The 22,666-nt window shown below is 36.2% G+C and overlaps 2 protein-coding genes and 3 long non-coding RNA genes across 17 annotated transcripts in view; all 5 read right to left on the bottom strand.

The window, feature by feature from the left end:
* On the bottom strand, positions 4,004–9,317 carry LOC107613745. 13 transcript variants are annotated; one of them, XR_002352720.1, is made up of 6 exons: positions 8,792–9,315; positions 8,468–8,674; positions 5,293–5,524; positions 4,463–4,537; positions 4,223–4,357; positions 4,004–4,128 (listed from the first exon to the last, which is right to left on the bottom strand). It is a non-coding gene; the product is annotated as an uncharacterized LOC107613745 (long non-coding RNA). The 13 variants fall into 13 exon arrangements; XR_002352712.1 differs by having other exon boundaries at positions 4,223–4,710; positions 8,792–9,317; XR_002352713.1 differs by having other exon boundaries at positions 4,004–4,369; positions 4,463–4,710.
* LOC107613744 (DNA mismatch repair protein MSH3-like) lies at positions 10,650–13,250 on the bottom strand. Its single transcript, XM_016315870.2, has 5 exons — positions 12,553–13,250; positions 11,787–11,951; positions 11,512–11,610; positions 11,327–11,383; positions 10,650–10,780 (listed from the first exon to the last, which is right to left on the bottom strand). Exons 2-5 carry the CDS (start codon positions 11,943–11,945, stop codon positions 10,685–10,687), a joined length of 411 nt encoding a protein of 136 aa, XP_016171356.1. The 5' UTR covers positions 11,946–11,951; positions 12,553–13,250; the 3' UTR covers positions 10,650–10,684.
* On the bottom strand, positions 12,822–14,483 carry LOC107611201 (disease resistance protein RPS6-like). Its single transcript, XM_016313155.1, has 3 exons — positions 14,106–14,483; positions 13,749–13,818; positions 12,822–12,895 (listed from the first exon to the last, which is right to left on the bottom strand). Exons 1-3 carry the CDS (start codon positions 14,481–14,483, stop codon positions 12,822–12,824), a joined length of 522 nt encoding a protein of 173 aa, XP_016168641.1.
* The window catches only part of LOC107612043, an 11,531-nt gene continuing 4,060 nt past the window's right edge, over positions 15,196–22,666 (bottom strand). Inside the window, exon 3 of the long non-coding RNA XR_001613582.2 lies at positions 15,196–15,205. This is a non-coding gene — a long non-coding RNA (uncharacterized LOC107612043). The remainder of the gene's footprint in view (positions 15,206–22,666) is intronic.
* The window catches only part of LOC110265979, a 3,995-nt gene continuing 3,031 nt past the window's right edge, over positions 21,703–22,666 (bottom strand). Inside the window, exon 2 of the long non-coding RNA XR_002352709.1 lies at positions 21,703–21,955. This is a non-coding gene — a long non-coding RNA (uncharacterized LOC110265979). The remainder of the gene's footprint in view (positions 21,956–22,666) is intronic.

Here is a 22,666-nt window from a genome sequence, read left to right as displayed (position 1 = left end):
GAGAAGTCAAATACCCAACATGGCTAGCCAACGTAGTGCTAGTCAAAAAACAAAATGGTAAATGGAGAATGTGCGTCGACTACACTGACTTAAATAAGGCATGTCCCAAGGACCCTTATCCACTACCAAGCACCTATCCGACCTCTCACAAGTCTTTGATACCATAAGGTTGCACGGGATGAGATTAAATCCTGCAAAGTGCGCCTTCGCAGTGGAGGCAGGAAAATTTCTAGGATTCATGCTAACACAAAGAGGGATCGAAGCCAATCCCGACAAGTGTAGAGCTATTCTAGAGATGAAAAGCCCGACTTGTTTGAGAGAAGTCCAACAGCTGAATGGCCGACTAGCAGCTCTCTCCAGATTTTTGGCAGGATCAGCATTAAGATCCCTTCCACTGTTCTCCCTACTAAAAAAGGGGCACCAGTTTGAGTGGACTCCCAAATGCGAGGAGGCGTTCCAGGAGTTCAAAAAGTTTTTGAGCCAACCTCCCATCTTGACCCGACCTATAGCCGGAAAAGACCTCGTCCTATACCTATCCGTGGCAGACAGGGCTGTCTCAGCAGCCTTGATAAGAGAAGACAAGGTCAGTCAACACCCAATCTACTTCATCAGTAAAGTTCTACAGGGCCCTGAGCTAAGGTATCACAAATTAGAAAAGTTTGCCTACTCCTTAGTAATAGCCTCTTGAAGGCTATGGCCTTACTTTCAGGCTCACACAATAAGGGTCCGCACGAACCAACCCATGAAGCAAATCCTCCAAAAGACGGATATTGCAGGAAGAATGGTACAATGGGCAATAGAGCTCTCCGAGTTCGACTTGAAGTATGAAACTCGGACGGCGATTAAAGCCCAGTGCCTCGCCGACTTCATCGCAGAATATGCAGGGGATCAAGAGGACAAACCAACTACCTGGGAACTCTACGTGGATGGATTCTCCAACAAAACAGGAAGCGGCGCAGGCATAATACTGGTAGATGAAAGGGGAACCCAGATAGAGGTTTCTCTCAAGTTTGAATTCCCAGCCTCAAATAATCAGGCAGAATACGAAGCCTTGATCGCAGGATTGAAGCTGGCAGAAGAGGTCGGTGCTATGAAGGTGATGGTATACAGCGACTCCCAAGTGGTGACCTCCCAAATAAGTGGGGAATACCAGGCAAAAGACCCAACTATGAAAAGGTACTTGGAGAAAGCCTCAGAGCTCCTGGGGCGCTTTGCAGAAACCGAGGTGAAACACATAACTCGGGATCTAAACAGCAGAGCAGACGCCCTATCCAAGCTAGCAAGTACCTTTTCCACGACGAGATCGGGAATATACAGGGGCACAAAGAAGAACTTGACTTGCTCCCTGAAGTCCGAGAAAAAGCCCAGATAAGAGAAGCAGCGTTGAAACAAAGGATGACTATAAGATACAACAAAAAAGTCATTCGAAGGAGTTTCACCCCTGACGACTTAGTCTTAATCAGAAAAAACATTGGAGTCAACAAATCGGGGAGGGAAAGCTCGCTGCTAATTGGAAAGGACCATACAAGGTCAAAGAGGTCTTAGGGAAGGGCTATTATAAGGTGACCGACTTAGGCGGCACCGAGTTACCAAGGTCATGGCATGCTTGTAATATGAAAAGGTACTACAGTTAAAAGCAAACTCTACTCCCTGATGTACTCTTTTCCCAGCTTCATGATTTTTTCCCAGAATCAAAGGGTTTTTTCTGAAGAAAGGTTTTTAACAAGGCATCACAGTAGGGGCTAAGGGAAATAAATTATCAAAAGCCCTTAGTAGCAATAAGGTACCTCCTCAATTAATAAAGATCTCTTTCATTTTAAATATCTCTTTCAAATTCCCTTTTTATTTTTCTTTCTACGAAACGCGCCGATTTAAGCTCGAAAAAACGTGAAAATCCCATGAACCGACCTAGATGGTCGTCAGGATAAAACGACGAGGTACAAGTCGGCGTAAAGAGGCTATAGAAGTCGATCATGATAAACTCGGGAGCAGTCCGACTCACAAGGCGGAATGCGAAACCGAGTAAAATTTAAATGAATCGCAAAAGTAGCCTGAGTCACGAAAAACTCAATAAAACAAAATTGAGTACTAGGAATAACAAAAAGAGATAAGGAAAAACTAAGAAAAAGGCTGCCTTAAGAATCAAGGAAATTCAGAAAAGCAGGCAAGTCCCAAAGAAAAGGTTTTTTCCAGAAAAGATCAAAGAGTCAAAGGAACCACGAAAAGCATGCGCGCATAAGGTAACTCAAAACCCTTATCCAAAAAGGGCATTTATTTAACGCTAAATTAAACCCCTATTTAAAAAGGGCATTACTGTTTTGTTTACGGCCTTAAAAGGCCAAAAAATTGTTCAAAACACCAACAAATAAATATAAAGAGTTTAAAAAGAGGGGCCCACAGGCCGGGCCCCAATAGCCAAAATCACTTTTTTAGAAGATCACCACCAGCAGAGTCAGGGGGAACGCCAGGAGCAGGAGTTGAAGAGGAAGTCGGAGGAACGGTAGAAGAACTCGGAGCGTCCTTAGAGCGAGGAGGGGACTCTACGATCCTCTGCCCCCGAGTCTTTAAATCAGACTCAGACTCCACTATGGGGACAGGAGGATCCACGATGGCACCATCAATAACAATCTTATCAGGGTCCAAAGGAGAAAGGTCCAAGTCAGGAGCAATAACTCCGACCTGTTCCTTGAAAATCCTCCAGGCCTCGTCAGCACCATCCGCAATAGAGTCCTCCAACTCGGTATAGGCCTTCCGAGCGTTCAGCAAATCATTCTTTACAGACACAAGATCAGCAAACAAACTGTTGTAGCTGGCTTGCGCTGCTTTCCTCAAATCCATCTCCATGTTGCATTGGGCTTGCAACTTCTTCCCCTTCTCTCTGAGGCTGTCCCTCTCCTCCGTCAGTTTGGCGACTTTCCCCTCCAACCCCCTCTCATGCTCCTGATATATGAGCCTGGCTGATAAATTGATAAATTTTCAGAAAATCCCAAGAGTTGGGGTGAAGCTGGGTGGGAGCCACTCGGCAATGACGCAATACAGACATTTTAAACTCTGAAAAGGGGAGAAAAATGCCCAAACGAGTGACCATACTCTCATACATAAAAAAGAAATGAGGGGCCGTCTCGTCAGCCCTCCCGAAACAAACCCGGTCTTCTAGACCCGGGACTATCAACTCATACTTCGGCTCATCTTCTTCAGAAGTACAAATTCTATAGTGAGTACGTAGGTGGGTGATAAATTCAGTGTCAACTGAGGGCTCCTCCCCTAGGACCGTAACATCGACCCACTGGGAGAGAGCATCTACGGAAGCCATTTCTTTTTCTTAAAAAAGGGTGACAAGAAACCTACAAAAGAAAAGGAAAATCAACACACGGTCTCTAAGGGAAGGGGTGTGGAATTAAAGCCTACAAACCAAATGTACCTACAAGATAAAAACACGCAAATAGAACGAATGTTACAGAAGGGGAAAAAGCTAACCTTTAAGTCTGAAATCAAGACTGGAGGTAGTAAAAGCCTTCGAAACGCAAGAACGCAGCACGAACAAATGCAAGGGAAATTTGAAAGATCGCAGAAACGAAACAACGAAAGAGAGGGAAAGTATTTATAAGAACGTTAGGGGCATAATGGTAAAACAATACATTCTAAACTTGCTCACACTCTTGCTAACTTAGGCATTGGAGTGTCTTTGCAGGTACCACCCCCCATTCTTCCACACGTACAAGTCGGACGGAGGAACACCGAGTTTCAGGTTCACTCGATAGTCACCTCCCTCACGCGTTTGGGCCAACCAACGTCATCCAGCCCACTAATCTCTGGTTACCCACCGTAACAAGTTTATACCGTTTTTCTTTATTATAATCTATTTTCTTTAAATTATATTTATTAAACTTGAGTTATTAACATAAAAAAATACTAAATAAACTACTAAACATAATTCCAAAATGTTAACTAAAAATATTTATTTGTAAATTATTTACTCGAAAAATATTGAACAATACAAAACTACTATGCTAAAAATATTTATTATCTTCAAGTGCATCTTGCCCCACATCATCTTTATGAACTTTGCCTAATTTGGCCAGTTATCATTAGCAGATTGACCATAATGTCCCGAACCAGTCAAATTTACTGTATATTGGTAATATAAAGAAAACACAAAAGGTCAAACAATCATTTTGGGTGATTCCAGTCTATGATATCACTAGAAGTGTCTCATCCTTACACTTTTCATGCCCAACTGGAGAACAAGCTAATGTCACTTAATGCAGGAAATGTAGCAGTACTGCGTGGTATCCTCCATGCGCTGCTTCTCACCTTTGATTTCTACCAACACTAAGTAAGGAAATGCCATATGAACCTATGAAAATAGCTGAAATTGGATTTCTTTTCTTAATTTAAAGACAAATCTCTACGTCCTTGCAACTACACACACATGCATTAAACATGGAGTGACAGGAAGCACCTGTGGCACCATGAGCTGGCGCAGAATCCCTATAATGTTTCTCCATGCAATCCAATCACTTCCTAATTTAATAGTCTAATGACACAAACAACAAGTAAGACATCATTACATAATCACTCAAACTCAACAAAAAGATTCTGAAAAGTGCCACAATTATTAATCATTTTGTATCTCTATAGGCGTAACCCACATTGATCAACACCACTTTCACACTTCGTTACATTCAACATTTCACAAAAAGGGTGAAACTGCAAAGTCAACATAGAGGTCAAAACCAAATATAACCCATAAAATGAAACCAACTTAGCTCAACCAGGCTATAGTTATAGATAGATTAATCATAACAACTACCAACACCACTTGACCCCAGACCTAATAATGCAATTCCCCACACACTACCACTTCTTAAACTACACAAACTAAGTTCCTACACCAATCTAGTTAAAATCAAATATACACAATGTACCACATGCATAATTATACAACCTTTTAGATTGAATTAACCGATAAATAGATCAATAACTTTTTACAATATATATATATATAAGGCACCACATGCATAATTATACAACCTTTTACATTGAATTAAACCGATAAATATATAAATAATTTTTTATAGTAAATTAAAAATCAATATATAACTTTTTTCCTCACTAACAGCACAAGCTAATTATTTGGAGAAATTAGTGAAGACCCACATGCTAGATAAGCCAATCATTCATGAAAAATACTAAAATCTAAACAAAAAAATTAAAACTTTTGAATCAATTGGTTAACTTGATAAGTTAAAAAAAAATAAAAACAGAGAGGAAGTATATCAGAGGAGTTACCTTCAACAATCATGGAGAAGAGTGATAACCAGAGGAAATTTGAATGGGAAGTGAAGAGCTTACGTAAAAGCAGAGATTAATTGTTTCTTATTTTTTTATTTCCATTCAAAGCTGAACTTCCTCCCTCTTCTTTTGCCACCGGAGAAGTAGAACAAGCAAAGAGGTGACAATGATTTTCACAACAAATGTACACGCATATAATTTGCTGAAGACAGCATACTTCCTGTAAATCCTGAAAAATAAGACATAATAACTGTAACGTCCCGTCTAGCAAAATACCTTGCTTAAGTTAGGGTATTTCCACTAGGAAGAACATTACGTAACCTTCTCTAGTATCAACTACTTAATTATCGAGCCTTTGTATCGAGTTCGCGTTTCAGTTTTAAGAAAATGCCAGAAAATTTTGTTTTTTTTTATTCATTAAAGTCATAATTCAAACATTCACAAATAATAATAATCACATAAATATTATTGATAATAATTCTTATACAAAAGAGACCAAATAAAACTCAAATACAATATACTAAACCTACCCATCTATGTAAAATAAAATCTCAAAGGACAAGAGCGAGGAAACTCTATGAAAGCAATTAAAACCATAAAGAAAGCCTACTGATCGCTCGCAGCTTCAAATTGCGTCTTCAAACCTGTCGCTGAAAGGGTGAAAAATTTGGGGGTGAGAACCAAACCACATGTTCTCAGTAGAGGTCGAGAATGCCGTGAAAGTAAAGAATAAAGCGCAAATAGTTAACTGCGTTCATAGACATCTAAAAGGAAACTAACTTTCTTTAAAAGCATTAGTTAATTACTCAATATCCTAAATCCATATTTTTCTTGTAAAACTTTTAAAAGTTTCCTAGACTGTATGAATGACCAACCTGTCCCAGTCATAGGTTCATTAAGTCTATGCTGAACCAGTTTGATTTTTCATACCTTACTAGACCATAACATAAAAGAAGTTACCTACGCGGTATAAATGATCATCCTACTCCAAGCATAGGTTCATTAAGTCTATGCTGAACCAGTCAGATACTTTATACAGAACTAGACTTCCAACACAAACCAGTCATGGCCTCAGGCCCAAGCAATTCAACCAACACCCAATTCACCACAATCCAGCCAATCAATTTCAAACACAAGTAATGAGGTTCAAACACAATCAAGAGCAATTATATCAAATATAGCAATTAACAATTAACAGAATTATTCATTTAGGCAAACCAATTACAATATGCACACCCAAATAATGTCACATAGATGCATATGATGAATGTCTAGTCCTAGTACAGGCCATGAGCTCATGTGTCGGTTAGCACCTGCATTCCCGACATTTATCCGGTCACGAGTTCACGATTTTCCGGATACGATTTTCTGTTCAAATAAATGCGCATATAATTATTAGCAGCTCTATTGAGACAGCCTCTGCTTTCTACTCGCAGGAAATATATACTCTTGGGAACGAAAAATTACTCTTGGGTTGCCTCAGGACAACAGATAAATAAACAAACATCTCTTGGGTTGCATTAAGCAACAAACAAATAAATAATATATCTTGGGTTGCCTCAAGCAACAGATAATCATACAATAAGTACTTTACTCTTTCCTTTTTCTTTCATAATTACAAATTCGCAAGCGGGACTAGACCCACGCCCTTGCCAACAATCTCATAGATCAAATATTCTTTTCTTAAAAGAATTATTGAAGTTATTATTATTAAATAAGCCTTGAATATTTATTTTGATTAAGTCCTTATATTTTTTATAAAAATTTGGACATAATCTCCTTTAAAAAAAAGGACTTATCCACCCTTACATGTTTCTTCTTTCTCAACAATTCATCAGCCTCTTTCAGCATTTGCCACAGCAATATATTCTCAAAAACATTTGATAATAGAAAATCTATTTCTTAAATTCCATATCCAAAATAATTACCAACACAACTTGGCAGCCTGATTTCCATTTTGTTTTTAAAATATCAAATGAATTCCAACTACCTTCAAAATTAATGTGGTTAAACATAACTCATCCAAATTTCTTTCTCAATTAGTTCCAGGGTCATACCATTTATAATGAAGGAGTTACGTAGCTTGGAAGTTAGGTAATTTTCTGCAGAATTCTGTTTTACAAATCATTGAACACAACCTCTTTCAAGTCCCATAACTCACTTATTAAAACATGGAAAATCCTGAAATTTAAATCACATATACTAAACATATTTAATTTTCACCTCCAATTGGTTGTATCTCAATATCTATCCAGGATCAAAAGTTATAAACTCCCAAAGTTACTAATTTAAGAAAACAGAATCTGGCTTTTTCTGCATAATGCACCATCCTTCAAAAATTCATATCTTTAAAACTACAAGTCCAATTATTCTGAAATTTTACGGCATTAAAATAATAGGAATAAAGTTTTATTTAAAATTGGTTTCATTTCAAAATTCAAACTGCATAATTTCCAATAGAGGAATCAAGTTGCTGCTGCGTTAAACGTTCTGCAGAAAAACCAGTTTTGACATCCATGATTCAAAAATTCACCATAAATCATAAACTTAGTAAAAAAGTCTCAAATTCAGCAGTCCAGTTCCCTATATCCCCAAGCTCAATCCGGACTTAGTCCCACGCAATTCCAATAATCACAGAAATAGTTATAGTTTTTCAAAGTTTCTGGCTTCCTTTAAAAATAATGCAGAAAATCAAGTTTTACATTTTAACTTTGAAAAATTATAACTAGTTCTATAATTAATTCAAACTTCTCAAAATTGAGTCCCAGCAACAACTTTTATTATACTTTACTCAGCCTTTGCTCTTATATTATTTCGATTATCGTTGAATAACTGATTCACTTCCAAAGTCACCTTTTAATTTCAAAAATCAGTTTTTCAGCAATCTATTTAGTATTCAAAATCCAACCCTTCAAAACCCCTCAAAACCAATTCCACCATTAAAATTCAGAAATTCTCAACAATTAGTCATCAAGCAATTCCCAATCCACATAATCAATCAATATCACAAATCAACAATTCCAAATCACAATCTCAACCATTCCAATCACAATTTCAGCCACAATTCAATAATTACATAATCAATCAATTACTCACAGCTATTAAATCTATTTGCAGTTATTCAATAAACCTTGTAGGCATTCTTAAATTGAAATCATTTTAAACCCCCTACCTCAATGTCGAATTTCATAGAAACCGAAACCGAAGACGGAATTGTGGCGTGATGACAGGTTGGGCTGCACCCAAAATGCAGCAGCTCCTTCATCCTTTATCCGCCAATGTTAGCAACACTCACAACAGCTTTGACAGGGCAGCAGCAACGCGAGTTGGCCACGACAGTGAGCAAAACAATGAATTCATATTGGGTAGAGTAATAATTCTGGAAATTCAGGGGTGGAACAGGGGCTAAATTAAATTGGAACAAGAGTAAGGCTAATAAAATGGCAGCGGAATAAACAAAAATGTCAAGTGGAGGTTCAGAACAAGAATGTCTTACAAGAATTAGAAAGGAATAACAGAACAAGGAAGCACCGGCAGCAGCACGGACGATTATAGCAGCAACGGGGAAGACGGCCTTCTCCTCTACCTTGGTTCATGATTCCGGCGGCGGCAGTGGCAAGGAAAGCCTTCCCACCATGCGTTCTGCTTCGCCTCGCCATTCGCGTTTCTCTCTGGGCGACACCGACTCCACGTCTCCTTTCCTCAACTCAGACTTGATGGCGGCACAGCAGCAACGATTCGACGACAACGAGGTTGGCTTCAACAGCGACTATGGAACGGCGACGAGGACGGAGCTTCCTCTCAGTCACTGCTCACGTCTCCCTCTGGTTCGTGTACTCGATGGCAGCGCACAGTGATGTTTCACGACGGCGGCAGTCTCCTCCCTCCCCGATGACGATCCACTTCTCCCTCTTCTTCTCTGTTCCGTCACCCTCTCCCTCTGCTCTCCATTTCCTTCTTTCTTCCCTTCTGTTTTCCCCCCTTAAGCTCCCCGTGCCCTTTCTTTCCCTTTCTGATTGTAGATTTGGGAATTTAGGTTATAAATTAGGAATTTATGATATTAGGGTTAAAATTAGGATTTTATAAAAGAACATAGATAGATATGAATAGATATTTTGATAAAATTGAAGAGTAGAGTAATTTTAAAATTAAATATACTCTATTAAAAATATATAAGAACATTGTTTATCAACATATTACTAAGTTCAATCAATTATTTCTAATTTAAATTATAAAATTAACTTGTTGGCATTTGGAACATTTGAAATTTTAATACCTACCCTACTGATAAGAGTTAAATAGTAATTGGTTCAACAACTAAACCACATTAATTTCTAGTCCCAATTAACCTCTTAATTTGAAAACATCTCATCTACAATAAAGCTAGTACTACAAAAAAATCTGGTTAAAATGGCAGCTTTTTTTTGTATTTACGGCGGTTTTAGAAAATGACGTGATTCTGGGCGCCATTCTGGTTATTACAGCGGTTTTTATAAAACTGCCACAATTTCCTGGGTTAAAACGGTGATTTTTGGATAGGTTAAAATGGTGGTTCAAACCGCCATTATTTCCAAATAAAACAGCATTTTTTGGTTAGTTAAAACGGTGGTTCAAACCGCCGCTATTTCCAGGGTTAAAACAGCAGTTTTGGTTGGTTAAAATGGCAGTTCAAACCGCCATTATTTCCAGGATGAAAATGGCATTTTTGGTTGGTTAAAACGACGTTTATGAACCGCCATTTTTACCTTGACAAAGCAGCATTTTGGTTGGTTAAAACAGCATTTTTAGTTAGTTAAAATGACTTTTGAAACCACCATTTTTACTAAGTTAAAATGGCATTTCATGTTTAAAATGGCAGTTACAACCCATCCTTTTTAGTGGATAAAAGTGACATTTTTTTATCTTTTACAAAGACAAATTTTAACCGTCATTTTTATCGCATTAAACAAATAAATTTTTTATTAAACTTTCTCAATAACAGAAAATCAATACTCATAAACAAAATATTATATAACTCATAAACAATGTATTAAACATAATATATTATTTTTTAGTATTAAAAATCAAAAGTAATAACCCTTGTACAAATAAAGTATCTAACATAATATAATTTTTTAATTATAAATATCTTAACATGTAGCTCTTAATACATAAAATTTTCATCATAGCTTTTGGTGCACTTTGTCATGATAATTTCTGTCCTCAGTCCAATCCTTCTTTTGTCTTGCTCTAGAGTACTTATTTTCACGCCCAACTTTTTTCTGAAAAAAAATCATGTTCATTTTAATTAATTTTCATTTCACAACTTGGTTTATTATTATTATTATTTTAAGATAAAAAATGAAAAAAGAACACAATTATTGCACCTGTTAGACTTTGTAAGGATTGCTCAATCTCCCAGCAAGCCATTACTGCTTTCATTGCATGGACACGAACATGTTGGAAGTTGTTCTTTGAAGGAACAGAGCAACAAAACATAGTGTGACTGCAACAATCAGCACCAACCATGAAATCATATTAAAATAAAGAACACAATTCTGGAATTAATGAATTACAAATAAAATAGAAATACTATTGCTGATATATTTTTAGGTTTCCTAATTAGCTTATTTATGGAAATAGAAAGAATTGCATGCTTCACAATATACTAACTATAAAACAAAAAAGAAGAAATTAAAGTTTGATAAAGTGGTCTCCGCCAATATCCTTTCCCCTACAGCTAGCACTAATCTTTCATGAAGCTCTTCACCAGGGCTTTAAATTATGGTTACGATTGAAGATAATCCTTAATGTAATCAAAGACCACTTATTAGTACGTAGTCAGTACTTATTGAAGTTCATCCACTTGATGAAAGGGCCACAGTCTTTTCATGTCAAAGAACACCGTGTCACAAGTCTCATCAAAGCTATATGAATTAAAGGAGATGCTTGAATTTTCATAGTTCTCAATAGGGTTCGATTCCATCATGAGACTACTACGAGTATTCTCATGAGAACGAAAGTGAATCATGTAAAATAAATATTTTGATACCTGTTTCATGGACTCTGCAATTTCAGATACAGCATGAAGACAAGCAGAAATCATGGTCTGATCGCATAACGGGTGAGATACCTGTTTCATGAATAAGAACAATTAGATAAAGGATTTTCTTTAGCTGAAAGAATCAATAATTCAACATTCAATGGTGGATTATCAAAACTAGAAGCACCTCGTACCCAATGCCTAAGAAGCCTAGAACCGAATATAGTAAGGGTGCGATTCATAATTTGCAGCAAGGTTCCATTCTCAGATCCATCACTATTATTTTTTAAAATCTGAAATCACATAAAAACATCCATTAGCAACAAGTATACACAATAGAGTCCAAAATGGTATGATGAAAATTAAAGTACATACAATAACAGTTTGTTATCACAGTTCAAAACAAACAGAAAAAGAAAAAAGAAATCATCCAGCATGCCAATAAAAATTATGCTCCAGATATAATTACCTCTAGTTGTTGAAACGCATTGGCTGAAAAGGTCATTTCCATATTTCTTGAGAATGGCCTTAAAGAAAAACCTGAGCATACAATTCTCTCAAACCCAAATTCCTTTAAATGGTGAATTGTTAAGGCCAAAGATTGCATAGCCAAATCTGGCATGTTCATCACCTCCTATAGAATTAAAAGGGTAAACATATTATAAAGGAGTCACCAATGCAAAGTGCAACAACACTAAGTGTACAGCTACAATCTGCAAATTAAATAAGGTATGTGATATTTATGTTCAAGAAGCTCACAGAAGTTGAAATAAATGCTGTTATTCATTTTTCACCGCAATAAAAGAACTAATTAAATCTAAACAACTTACAAGTAGCTACTGCATGGTACAGGCTACTTGTATCGAGCATTGAGAAGACCTAAATATTGCCATATAAAAATCAAAAGATTGCAGCATTTTTAATTTTTAGCAAAGGATCATCATAGTTTTTGAAGCCACTCAAAACCCCAAGCCAACTTAATAAAATTAAACAACACACTCTAAAGTGAGCCATTTGTTATTAGTTATAAATGCATTTTACAGATAATTAGTAGTATAAATCTAAATTTAACAATGTGATTTTTCATCACTTTTAAATTGAATGTGCACTCCCTTTGCAGTCATTATCCATTTTCATGTTACACAACATGCTCAGTCTCCCTTAATCCTGTTCCTTGCTGGGAAATATGACATTTATAATAAACAAGGAAACATAAGCTAGCAAAAACTAAGTACCCAGTGAGAAGAATTGGAAGCCTTAGTTTCATGCGGTTGCAAATCTGTCCAGCAAGAGACTCAACCAAGGCAACTCTCCCAAGCTTGTTTGGAGGAGCTCCAGTCAATATTGATTTCAAACTTTCAGTCTCTGCTCGCCAAGCGGTTTCCAAAGAGTTCTCAGATGCTGCACTCTAAGACTGTGCAGAAGCTATAGATACAGATTGGCCAATCAAAGCAACCCATGTAATATCAGATGTTTTGGGGGGTCCCTGGTTCAATAGGAGAGCCTACACTGCTGCAAGAGCTTTTGGTTCTGCAGCAGCCTGATCAATTTTACTGATAACACCAACTGTTCTAGTGGCTACAATTGAAAACCCCAAGAAAAAGACTAGTTAAAGGAAACATTACCATGAGTTTATGATTAGGTAAACATAACGATGACGTTTCTAAAATTAAGCGGTTTAATGGTGTTAGGTGCCCTCTTTCCTAAATACTTAAACTGTTAATGGAGATTCTTGAATGGCAAAATATCACTAACATGCCCTCAAAAAATTCCATTTGGGCTTAAACTTGACAATGCAGAGGCTTAATCTAGTTTCTGCTAGAACTCATTCATTTAAGAGATAGGTATACCTAAGGATCAAACTCTTAAGTCTTAACCTCATTGTCAAAAAGGAAATGATGCTACATCTAGGACCAACTCTTTAAAAAGTTTAAGTTCTAATGAAACACAAACTAATCAACAAGCAAACGCAAAGTGCTAACCCTTCAAAATTTTCAAGTAAAGCCAATAGAATTAGACTATTTTAAAGCAAGATTTGTATATATAAATTAAATGATGTTGTTACTTAATTACCTGCTAGTGCTAGTAGTCTCCAATTTACAACACTTCCTATTAAGAATGAGACTGACGATCCAAATCACAATGAGAAGCTGGTTTGTTGTTGCAAGTCCTCCACGAAGATTTTTAGGTGCTTTTTCTGCTATATATTTTGGAACCTGTTCCATTTTGTTATATATATATATATATAAAAGCTAAGATCTATATTATTTGAACATTGTAGTAATATATATACATATGAGATAACTCCAAGATTATTTCTTTATTATTTCTCAAGATTATCAATTATTATATTCCATATTACAAACCGAGCAAGAAAAAACACTTGCCTTCTTATCAAGATGAGGAGGAAAAGGTACTTTTCCAAGTGTACTTATAGATTTCGCCATTTCCACCAGATGCTTCGATTCCTTAACCCTATGCTTCGATTCCATATTACAAACCTAACAAGAAAAAACACTTGTAACAAGCTGCATAATCAGCAGCAAAGTATAAAAATAATCAATCCATACAATCGAAATTTAACTTATCTCAAAGGGGGATATATGCAATTCAATTTTTGCATAACATCTTTGACAACTTCCTCAACAAGTTCCAATTCGGTCCTATCATGCATAAAGGAATGGCACCACAAGCATATTTATAGAGATAACTAAAGAGAAGAAACAAAGAATGAATGAAAGATTTGTTACCTGTAATTCTGTGAATCCTACCCAACTAAATTGGCTACTTCAGTGAGAACAGCTTTCCATTTCAGCAGAATGTTGTGTTTGACATCTCTCTCATGTTTCTCAAATGCTTTCTTGTAAGTGCCAATTTGCTTCCTAATATGTGAAGGGTCAATCTTATAGAACACAGGTACCATAATGTGGCCCTTACCATGTCTCTTTTGCTTGAGTATTTTGTTGAGTTCATGCATGCACCATGTCGAGGAAGCATAGTCCTTTGACAGAACAACCACAGACACATTGGAATCCCTTATGGCTTTGAAGACTGAGGAAGAGTTCTCATCTCCCTTGGAGATTCTGTTGTCTATGAAGACTTGTATATATCTTGCTTTGGTTAAGAGCAGCACAAAGATGGCTTGTGAAGTTGTTGCGTGTGTCATCGCCTTTAAAACTAATGAAAACATCGTGTTTTTTGGAAGAAAATGATGACGGTGAAGTAGCCATAGATGGCAGTGTCTGGTTAGCCATTCTTGGTGGACATGAGATTTGTCTGAGTCTTTGGCTATTGTCGCTACTAACAAGCATGCTGTAATTGTTGTAAGAACAAATTCTATTGGAAATAGGTGTTAATAAGAATAGTTAGTTGGTGGAATAGAGTTTATGTTTGAGCAAGAATAGTCAACTGTCAATAAGAAAAGTCAAAAGTCAGCTTCCACTTCAACTAACCTTTTTGGGATCATTTTTCAACTCTTTCTGCAATTGCAAAGAAGTTAGAATGAATTCTCTTTATGTTAAATTTTTGCATGCCATTAACTATCTAATCTTGTATCATATGTATTTTTGAAGTCTTATATTTTTGAATTCTCTTTTATGTTAAATTTACTTAGGACAAGCACGGTGACAAAGAATATGTTGCAGAAGATATATATACAAACACAATGTCTACCAGTTTGAAGTAACGAAGATTCGCATCCATTGTGCCACTAACTGCTTCCAAAATTTCAAACCTCTTCTTGGCTTCAACATTTGACAAGGCAGTAACCTGGAGAGGTATTTTAACTTTGTGAAAAAAAAAAAACCTTACCATGATAACTTATTTATGTTCTGATCAAATGAGTTTAGCATCATAAGGACTGAAAAAAGTATAGACTATGAGGACCTACTTCCTAACTCTCTTGGTGATGGAATCTCACTCTCTTGATCCAATCCCTACAACAAAAATATAATTATGAGCACAATAAAAAATGATAGAAAACTGAATCTGAAACTATTAATCTGAAATTATTCAATCAAAAAAGAAAACTCACACTAACTATTTGCACAATAAATCCTCTGTTTTCTGGGAATTAGGAAAAGGAAACTCACACTAACTATTTGCACTTTTCAAGAGATTTTTCATTGGAATCAATTAGCCCTTTTCATCGTTAGATTGTTGTTTTTGCTTTTTGCTATTAATAGATTTATGGAAAATTCACCTTTTAACACAATTTTTTATTTCTTTCCACCAAACAATAATCTTAACAAATGTGGGGCTAATTGAGCTTCATTTATGGATACCGAGCCAAAGTGAGACTCAGACTCAGTTTGTTGGTAGGCTTTTAGGTATAGAAACTAAAAAAACTAACACTGCTGATCTCTCTCAAATAGTTTAAGTGTGTCCGAGTGAGTTACAAGTCTACACATGAACTTGCATTGACAATTCTTTCAACTTCTAAATAAATCAAATTTGTAAGTTAGTAAAGGGAGATAAGCTATATGTTTATCCATGGGTTACATACCTTCACAAATCATGTGACAAATCACTGTCACTATCCAATGATGAATCAAGAATCGCCATTTTTGTTAAATACATATATTTCTAGTAATCATTGCCTAATATTCCTTATTAATGCGTTGAGTTTGTTCATATTAATGCTGCTATTTTTCTTATAGTAAAACTTGAGACTTATTAACTAATAAAAAAGCACAAACATAATATATACAAGTATCAATAAAAGCAACATAATAACGAAATTCTAAATGAGAAATTAAAGATGCTAAACCCCAAATATCAGAGAACACAAACTATAAAAGAGCAATGAAATCTGGAAAAAGAGATTTGTGTATATTGGCATTTGCACAACTTTCACACACTTGAAGAATTGAATTAGACTTGGTATTATAATTGAAAGAAATATTACATTGATTTAGCCACAACTAGAAAATGGATGAATAAAGACAGATTTACAGACATATTTAGTCTTTATTACAGACAAATTTTTGGTTACCGACGAAATTACCGACGGATTTTGTCCCTTTGTAAAAGTCTCGTCGGAAATTATTTACCGACGGATTTTCCATCTGTAAATTCTCATCCATTTCCCTGAAACTTTGAACTTTTCGACGGATTTTCCGTCGGTAATTACAGACAGATTTTTTGACGGATTTTTTGTCTGTAATTATAGATGGATTTTTCGACGAATTTTTTGTCGGTAATTAGAGACGAATTTTCTGACGAACTTTTCGTCGGTAATTAGCAACAGATTTTCCGTCGGTAATTGGATGGGAAAGCATTTCCACTCTGAATACAGACGGATTTTCTGTCTGTAAATCTGTTGGTAAAGTAAAACAGTATTTTTATAGACTTTTTCATTGCAAAATAAATCTGATTTCATACAATATAAATGTAAATTTAAACAAGTTCATCGTATTATCAAACTAAAGGAAAAGTAATATAAACAAACAAGTTAATATAATTCAAAATATAAACAAAATGTATTGATACATCAACTATAATAATAAGTAACAACCACACCTCAACAAAGTGTATTGATACATCAACTATAATTCAAAACCTAAACTTAGTGTATTGTTCAACCATACTAAATTTATCATGTATTGAAAACATAAACTTTAGTGTATTCTTCTGATAGAAGAGCGCCATTGCGAATCGACTCCTGAGCTGCCTTTGCAGTAGCTAACTCCATCTCCAAGTTTGAAATAGTTTTGTCCAATGTTCTACATTCAACACAATCACATAAGCCTTAAAATGAAAATTTAGCAACACACAACACAACGCAACAGCATCATGGTATAGAACTATGATAAGCCCAATATTATTGACCTCATCTTGATTAGTGCATCTTTGATAAGAGTTATATTTTTCTTTTCATAATCAAACAGAATATCTTAATACTTGACCCTTTATCTTATCCCTATCCCTATCAAACTGGCTACATCATTACATGAAATCCACCCTGTTGTAAGAAAATACCACTAGTTTCTATTCAAATGAAAAAGTCCTTAAGCGTCCACTATATAGGGCATTAGCAGTGTGACCAACAAATGGAGTGACATCTTCCTTTCCCATATATTCAATTATACAATTTATGTAAGGTACCCACCAAAGTTCATTTTGGTAGAAAATATAAAGCTGCGAATGGCATAAGAGTTTACTTCTTTTCTTAGAGTTTCCTATTCCTACTGCTATTTCATCAAGGCAATGATGGCAGTCAACAAAGTTAGCAAACACTAAATATAGCAAATTAAAACCAAAGCATTACAAATGTCTATGAGATTATCTGTGTACTTGGAGCTATACATAAATGCTATTACTGGAATAGCTAAGGGAAGAGTCAACTGGAATATCATGCATAATTGAATGTCATTATAATTTCTGCAACCAACTAAAAGACAGAATTCAGATGAAAACTGGGTAGAAGATGTCCAAGTATGAAAAATTTTTAATACTTCAAGAGAGAGTGGCGTAGAAGATGAAAAGGAAAATAAACTATAGCAATTTGCAATGCAAAAGACATACTTAAACTACATAATTGCAAGTTTGTCAAACATCATATCATAGAATCATAGTAGCTTCTTCTTAGCAGACTTACAATGATGCATTATGTGCTCTGTAGTTTATAGCATTGTACTCAAATGAATTCTTGCAATCTTTGATTTTCTGCTCTCACCTTTCTTTGAATTCAGCAACACAATCACCACAATCAAAGCACAAACAAGTCTCATACCTTGCAAAATCAAACATGTAATAAAATAATAAAATATATAAATAAAAATATTTGTTTGAAACTGATGACTAACATAGAGTTAATCAAGTGATAGTGGAAGAGAAGCAAGAGAAGAGGCAAGGCAGGTATACATTAATATAAACAATGGTATTATACATTAATATTATTAGGTTTCAAAGCTCAGTTAATATCTTTTTTTTTTGGTTTGGAAAAAGGAGAAGAGGAGGGGGGACCCTCACTTGTTTCTCAAGCTTCCTAGCTCTCGCCTCCATTTCTTGGCGTTTTTCCTCTGCAACTCTTTACTGTTAATATAATCAAGCAGATATGTTAAATATCACATAATTTGAGTTTAAAACCAACTTTGTTAGGCCAGAAGAGCACCACCTTTTCTAATATAACCTCATTTTCCTCTTGTAGAATATTCAGCTGCAAAATAAAAGATGAATTAGCTTCAAAGCATATACTGTATGAATTACCAAATCAGCACCAGTATAAAGATTATAAGATTCACTTGTAATCCACTTGACAAAAAAATGAAAAGGAAAAGAATAGCCGACAGTCAACAAAAGATAAGTGAGTTATGGCTTGACCTCTTTTTTTATCCCAAGTGTACAAGGAGGCAAAACTAGTAAGAGAATTCTTCATTTCATCCTTGATAAAAATAACATTGAGTCATTATAGATTGGCCTCCTTTGTTTCTCAACAAAAGTTTACAGCGTTAAATGCCATCTTTTCAAAGCGATCATAATTTAGTATATATGATTAAGCTTATCTAATGACATATCTATCATTTATCTATACGGCTGACTAGTTCTTAAGGTAGCTGTATTTTAAATTTTTAACTGATGTTGTTTTAATAACTAGATGCTGCATCTAATTCTATTTTAACACTTCCAAATATTTTATGGATCCAATTTTCAAATTTATCAAAGACTACAAAAGCAAGGTCAAACCTAATGAAATGTAATTTATTATTGATAATTCCTTGTCATTAGGAAACCCGAGACATAAAACTCAATTTATAGCACTCTAAATACTGGACATTGCAGAACAAAATAGCTGCAACATCAAACTAGCCCTGCAGCTGCAGCCTTACCCATAGTTACTGAAATCCTGGTCCAGGAACAAGTATGCAGCTCATTGCATCACACAACATGCTACTTTTTATTAGGGACATAGAATAGTCTGAAACATCAAAAACTACCTACTTGGAAACTATATATATTATCAAAGGAAGTTAGAAACTTCAGAAATTTACTTACTAGGGAAGCTGGCAGTTGGCACCGTTAAAGTCTGAATAGAAGTGCCACTGAAGTATTAGAAGAGTCTTAGCCCACTAGTTCTTTAAAATTTATGATGATTCAGCTTTATAGTATTAATTAATGGCTAAACCTGGAAATGCTACAAGCCTACAAAACGTATGAAACCTTGTTTAATTCCAATAGCTGCAAATCATAATTAGTACGGCTGGGGAAAGTAAGTAATGCTTACAACTTTTTCTCTCGGTTCCAATTGGAAGGAAGATCAATTGGAGGAACAACCATAGGTGTTCGAATTGCGGATTTTCTCGGCAGAGGTACTACTGCTACCGCAGAGCAAACCGAAACTGCCGGTCTTCCAGCTGAGGTCGACGCACCGAAAGAGTATGCTCTGCAAAGTTCCGACTTAACTAAATAAAAAGTACCAAAATCTTATTAGCACAAGAAGAACAAGGTGAATAACAATTGAATCAGATCCATAATTTTAACACTTAGATCGCACTCAATCACTATGAATGGCGCAAAACCAAGATAGATGTATGGTTGGCTAAGAAAACCAATAAGAAACTTAAAAACCGTCCATCTAATGGAAATTAATTATAACTTAGACTTATGAACAAAATCAATAACAGCAAGCGAATATTCATATATTCATCTAATGGAATCAGAGGACTGGAGTTCCTTCACAGCAAGCTTGCCATCTCTATCTCTGTAATAAAACCCTAAGTTGTTTTGAGAAGATAGAAACTGCAAAGAAAAATTGATAAACCTAAGATTGGCACAGAAAAATTGAGCCTTAAGCAATAGAATCATAAAATCAGAGTATACCTCTTTATAGCCGTGGAGCGTTGCCCGGGGGAGCCTAGTGGTTGCTCCGAGGAGAATCTCACGGATGACGATGTTGGATACGATGGCAAAGAGATGGAAGAAAAATGCCGGTGGTGGCCAAAGGAGGAGGAGAAGCGCGTGGGGACGAGGGGGAGGCTCTGGGAGCGAAATTGGCAGAGGTGTATGAAGCGAAGGGGTAGGAAAAGGAGCACGAGGAGGACGGCGTCTGGTTTCTGGAGGAAGTTGAAGCCACGGTGACCATTGTTTAATTGATTCGAATTGGATGTGACTGAAACTCGTGCGATGAGGAGACGCAAGTGGCGGCGACAGCGGGGGAAGAAGAAGCTCTTGGACGCAAGTCTCCATTACGATTTCAAATGAGAAGAATTCAAAAATTGAAAGCCATGCAAAACCATACCTGAACCGGTGGATGAGAATCACCAGCGAATGGCCATTACTGAGGTTAGTGATGAGATCGTGGACGGAGCGATGGAGAGAGCGTTGGACGGAGAGAGGAAGAAGCTCTTTGGCGGCGATTTGTGTGGAGTGTGAATGGATCGAGAGGATAGGATCTGAGTTAAGGTTAACTCAATATTTCTAATGGAAAATTTTAAATTACAGACGGATTTTCCATCTGTAACTATTTCCCACAAAAAAATTTAATTTTTCTGATAGAATTATCGACGAATTCTCTTTTCCGTTTGTAATTTATGCTAATTCATTTTTTTATTTTTCGACAAAAAATCCCTCTGAAATTCCGTCTGTATTTCCGTGGGATAAAATTCATCGGAAATATTCGTCTGTAATAACTAGTTTTCTAGTAGTGAGTGCAAGTCTTACAGTTTTAAGTGTTGAGTGACATAGTCGTGATGCGTGAGCATCCTTCCTATCCTTTTCTAGTGAATTTGCACTTAAATTGTTAAGTTTAATCAAGATTTAAATACTGTTTTAGCAACTATGAATGATACTTTGAGTTGTGTGCAACTCTGTTTATTTCAGGTAGTATTCGAATGGATTTGACGGAGTTTTATAGAAGAAAAGGAAGAAAGTGGATGATGCTGTCAACCCTGACCTCCTTGCACTCTAACAGACATAACTTGAGCTACAGAGGTCCAATTGATGTGATTTTAGTGACATTGGAAAGTTAACTTCTAGAGCTTTTCAATGATATATAATAGTATACCCTTTTTCTCCAGTTCGTTCGGCCTCAATGGTGTCAAACTTGGGATTCTCCAAGTTTGGCGCCACACTAACCTACTCCCAGGAATGCATGGCGTGGACTTGTAGCCAAACTTGAGAAGCTTGGAGTTTGGCGCTAGTGCTAAAGAGAACTGAAGTCAAACTTAGAATTTTCCAAGTTTAACTTCATGAACACAGAAATTGGTAGATTCTATACGGGGGTGATGGTGCCAAACTTGGCTCAGCCCAAGTTTGGCGCTACCTGTAACACCCTAACTACCAAAGCTCACACTTCCGGCTGCGCGACTCTGATAGCTCGGACATTACGACGACACTTATATTATTTAATACTAAAATATGAGCCTTTTTGAAACTTTAAACCGCAATACCGCTCCCAAAAATACTTTTGCTATACAACGCACATCCATACATACCATACAACTTACAGAAACTCATAAAGAGTACATACATGTATATATACATACATATATAAATATTATTACAAGCATAATCCAATACAATTCCTATCCCTCTTACAGAATATATCAAGATAAAGGCGAGGGTACAAAATAATAATCTAAAGCAACATAGAGCATCTCAATAACAAAGTAAACTCTTCGTGACTTCTGCGCCCATATCCTGAAAGGGGAAAAATGTAGGGGGTGAGAACATCATCCTCAAAAGGGTTCTCAGTAGAGGGTTTTTGGGAATTACTGTAATAGGATACGTGAAGATAACCGCACCGGTGATTCATAACCGTCTTATGCCTCTTTTCAAAAACAACGGTTTACAATGAAAGTAAAGTCGGAAATCTTTTCAGAAAGAAGAACCGTTCAATTATCAAAAACTCAAAAGCCTTTCAAAATGGTTTATCTATGCGGAACCAAAATAGCCTTTCATAATTTTATCCCAAACCAGAAACACAAAACCGAAATCAACCATCAGTTCATCTCTTTCCAACCACGGCCCTAGGCCCAAACAATCCAACCAACAACCAATCACCACAATCCAACAGAGTCCCAGATGCAAACACAGATAGGAAGTTCAAGCACAAACAAACAGTTATTACAAGTAGAACAGTTAGCAATTAATCACATAGGCAAACCAAGTATAATATGCACACCCAACCAATGTCACACAAATGCATATGATGCATGCCTGTCCCTAGTGGCTGATGATATCATCTGTCGGTTATAGAGCCAACCCGACAAGTCCTGGTAGCTAACCATTGGACTGTCCCTCTGTCGTGCATCCCCAACTCGAGTTATACTCATCATAAACTTGATAATAATCATGATCCATATCCATCACCCTCACTGGTGAATATTTACGGGGGCGAGCTCATCCGGG

The sequence above is a fragment of the Arachis ipaensis genome, chromosome B08 (genome assembly GCF_000816755.2).
Source record: "Arachis ipaensis cultivar K30076 chromosome B08, Araip1.1, whole genome shotgun sequence".
Taxonomy (NCBI): Eukaryota; Viridiplantae; Streptophyta; class Magnoliopsida; order Fabales; family Fabaceae; genus Arachis; species Arachis ipaensis.
Note: the sequence above shows the minus strand (reverse complement) of the source record. Positions and strands in the feature narration are given on the sequence as shown.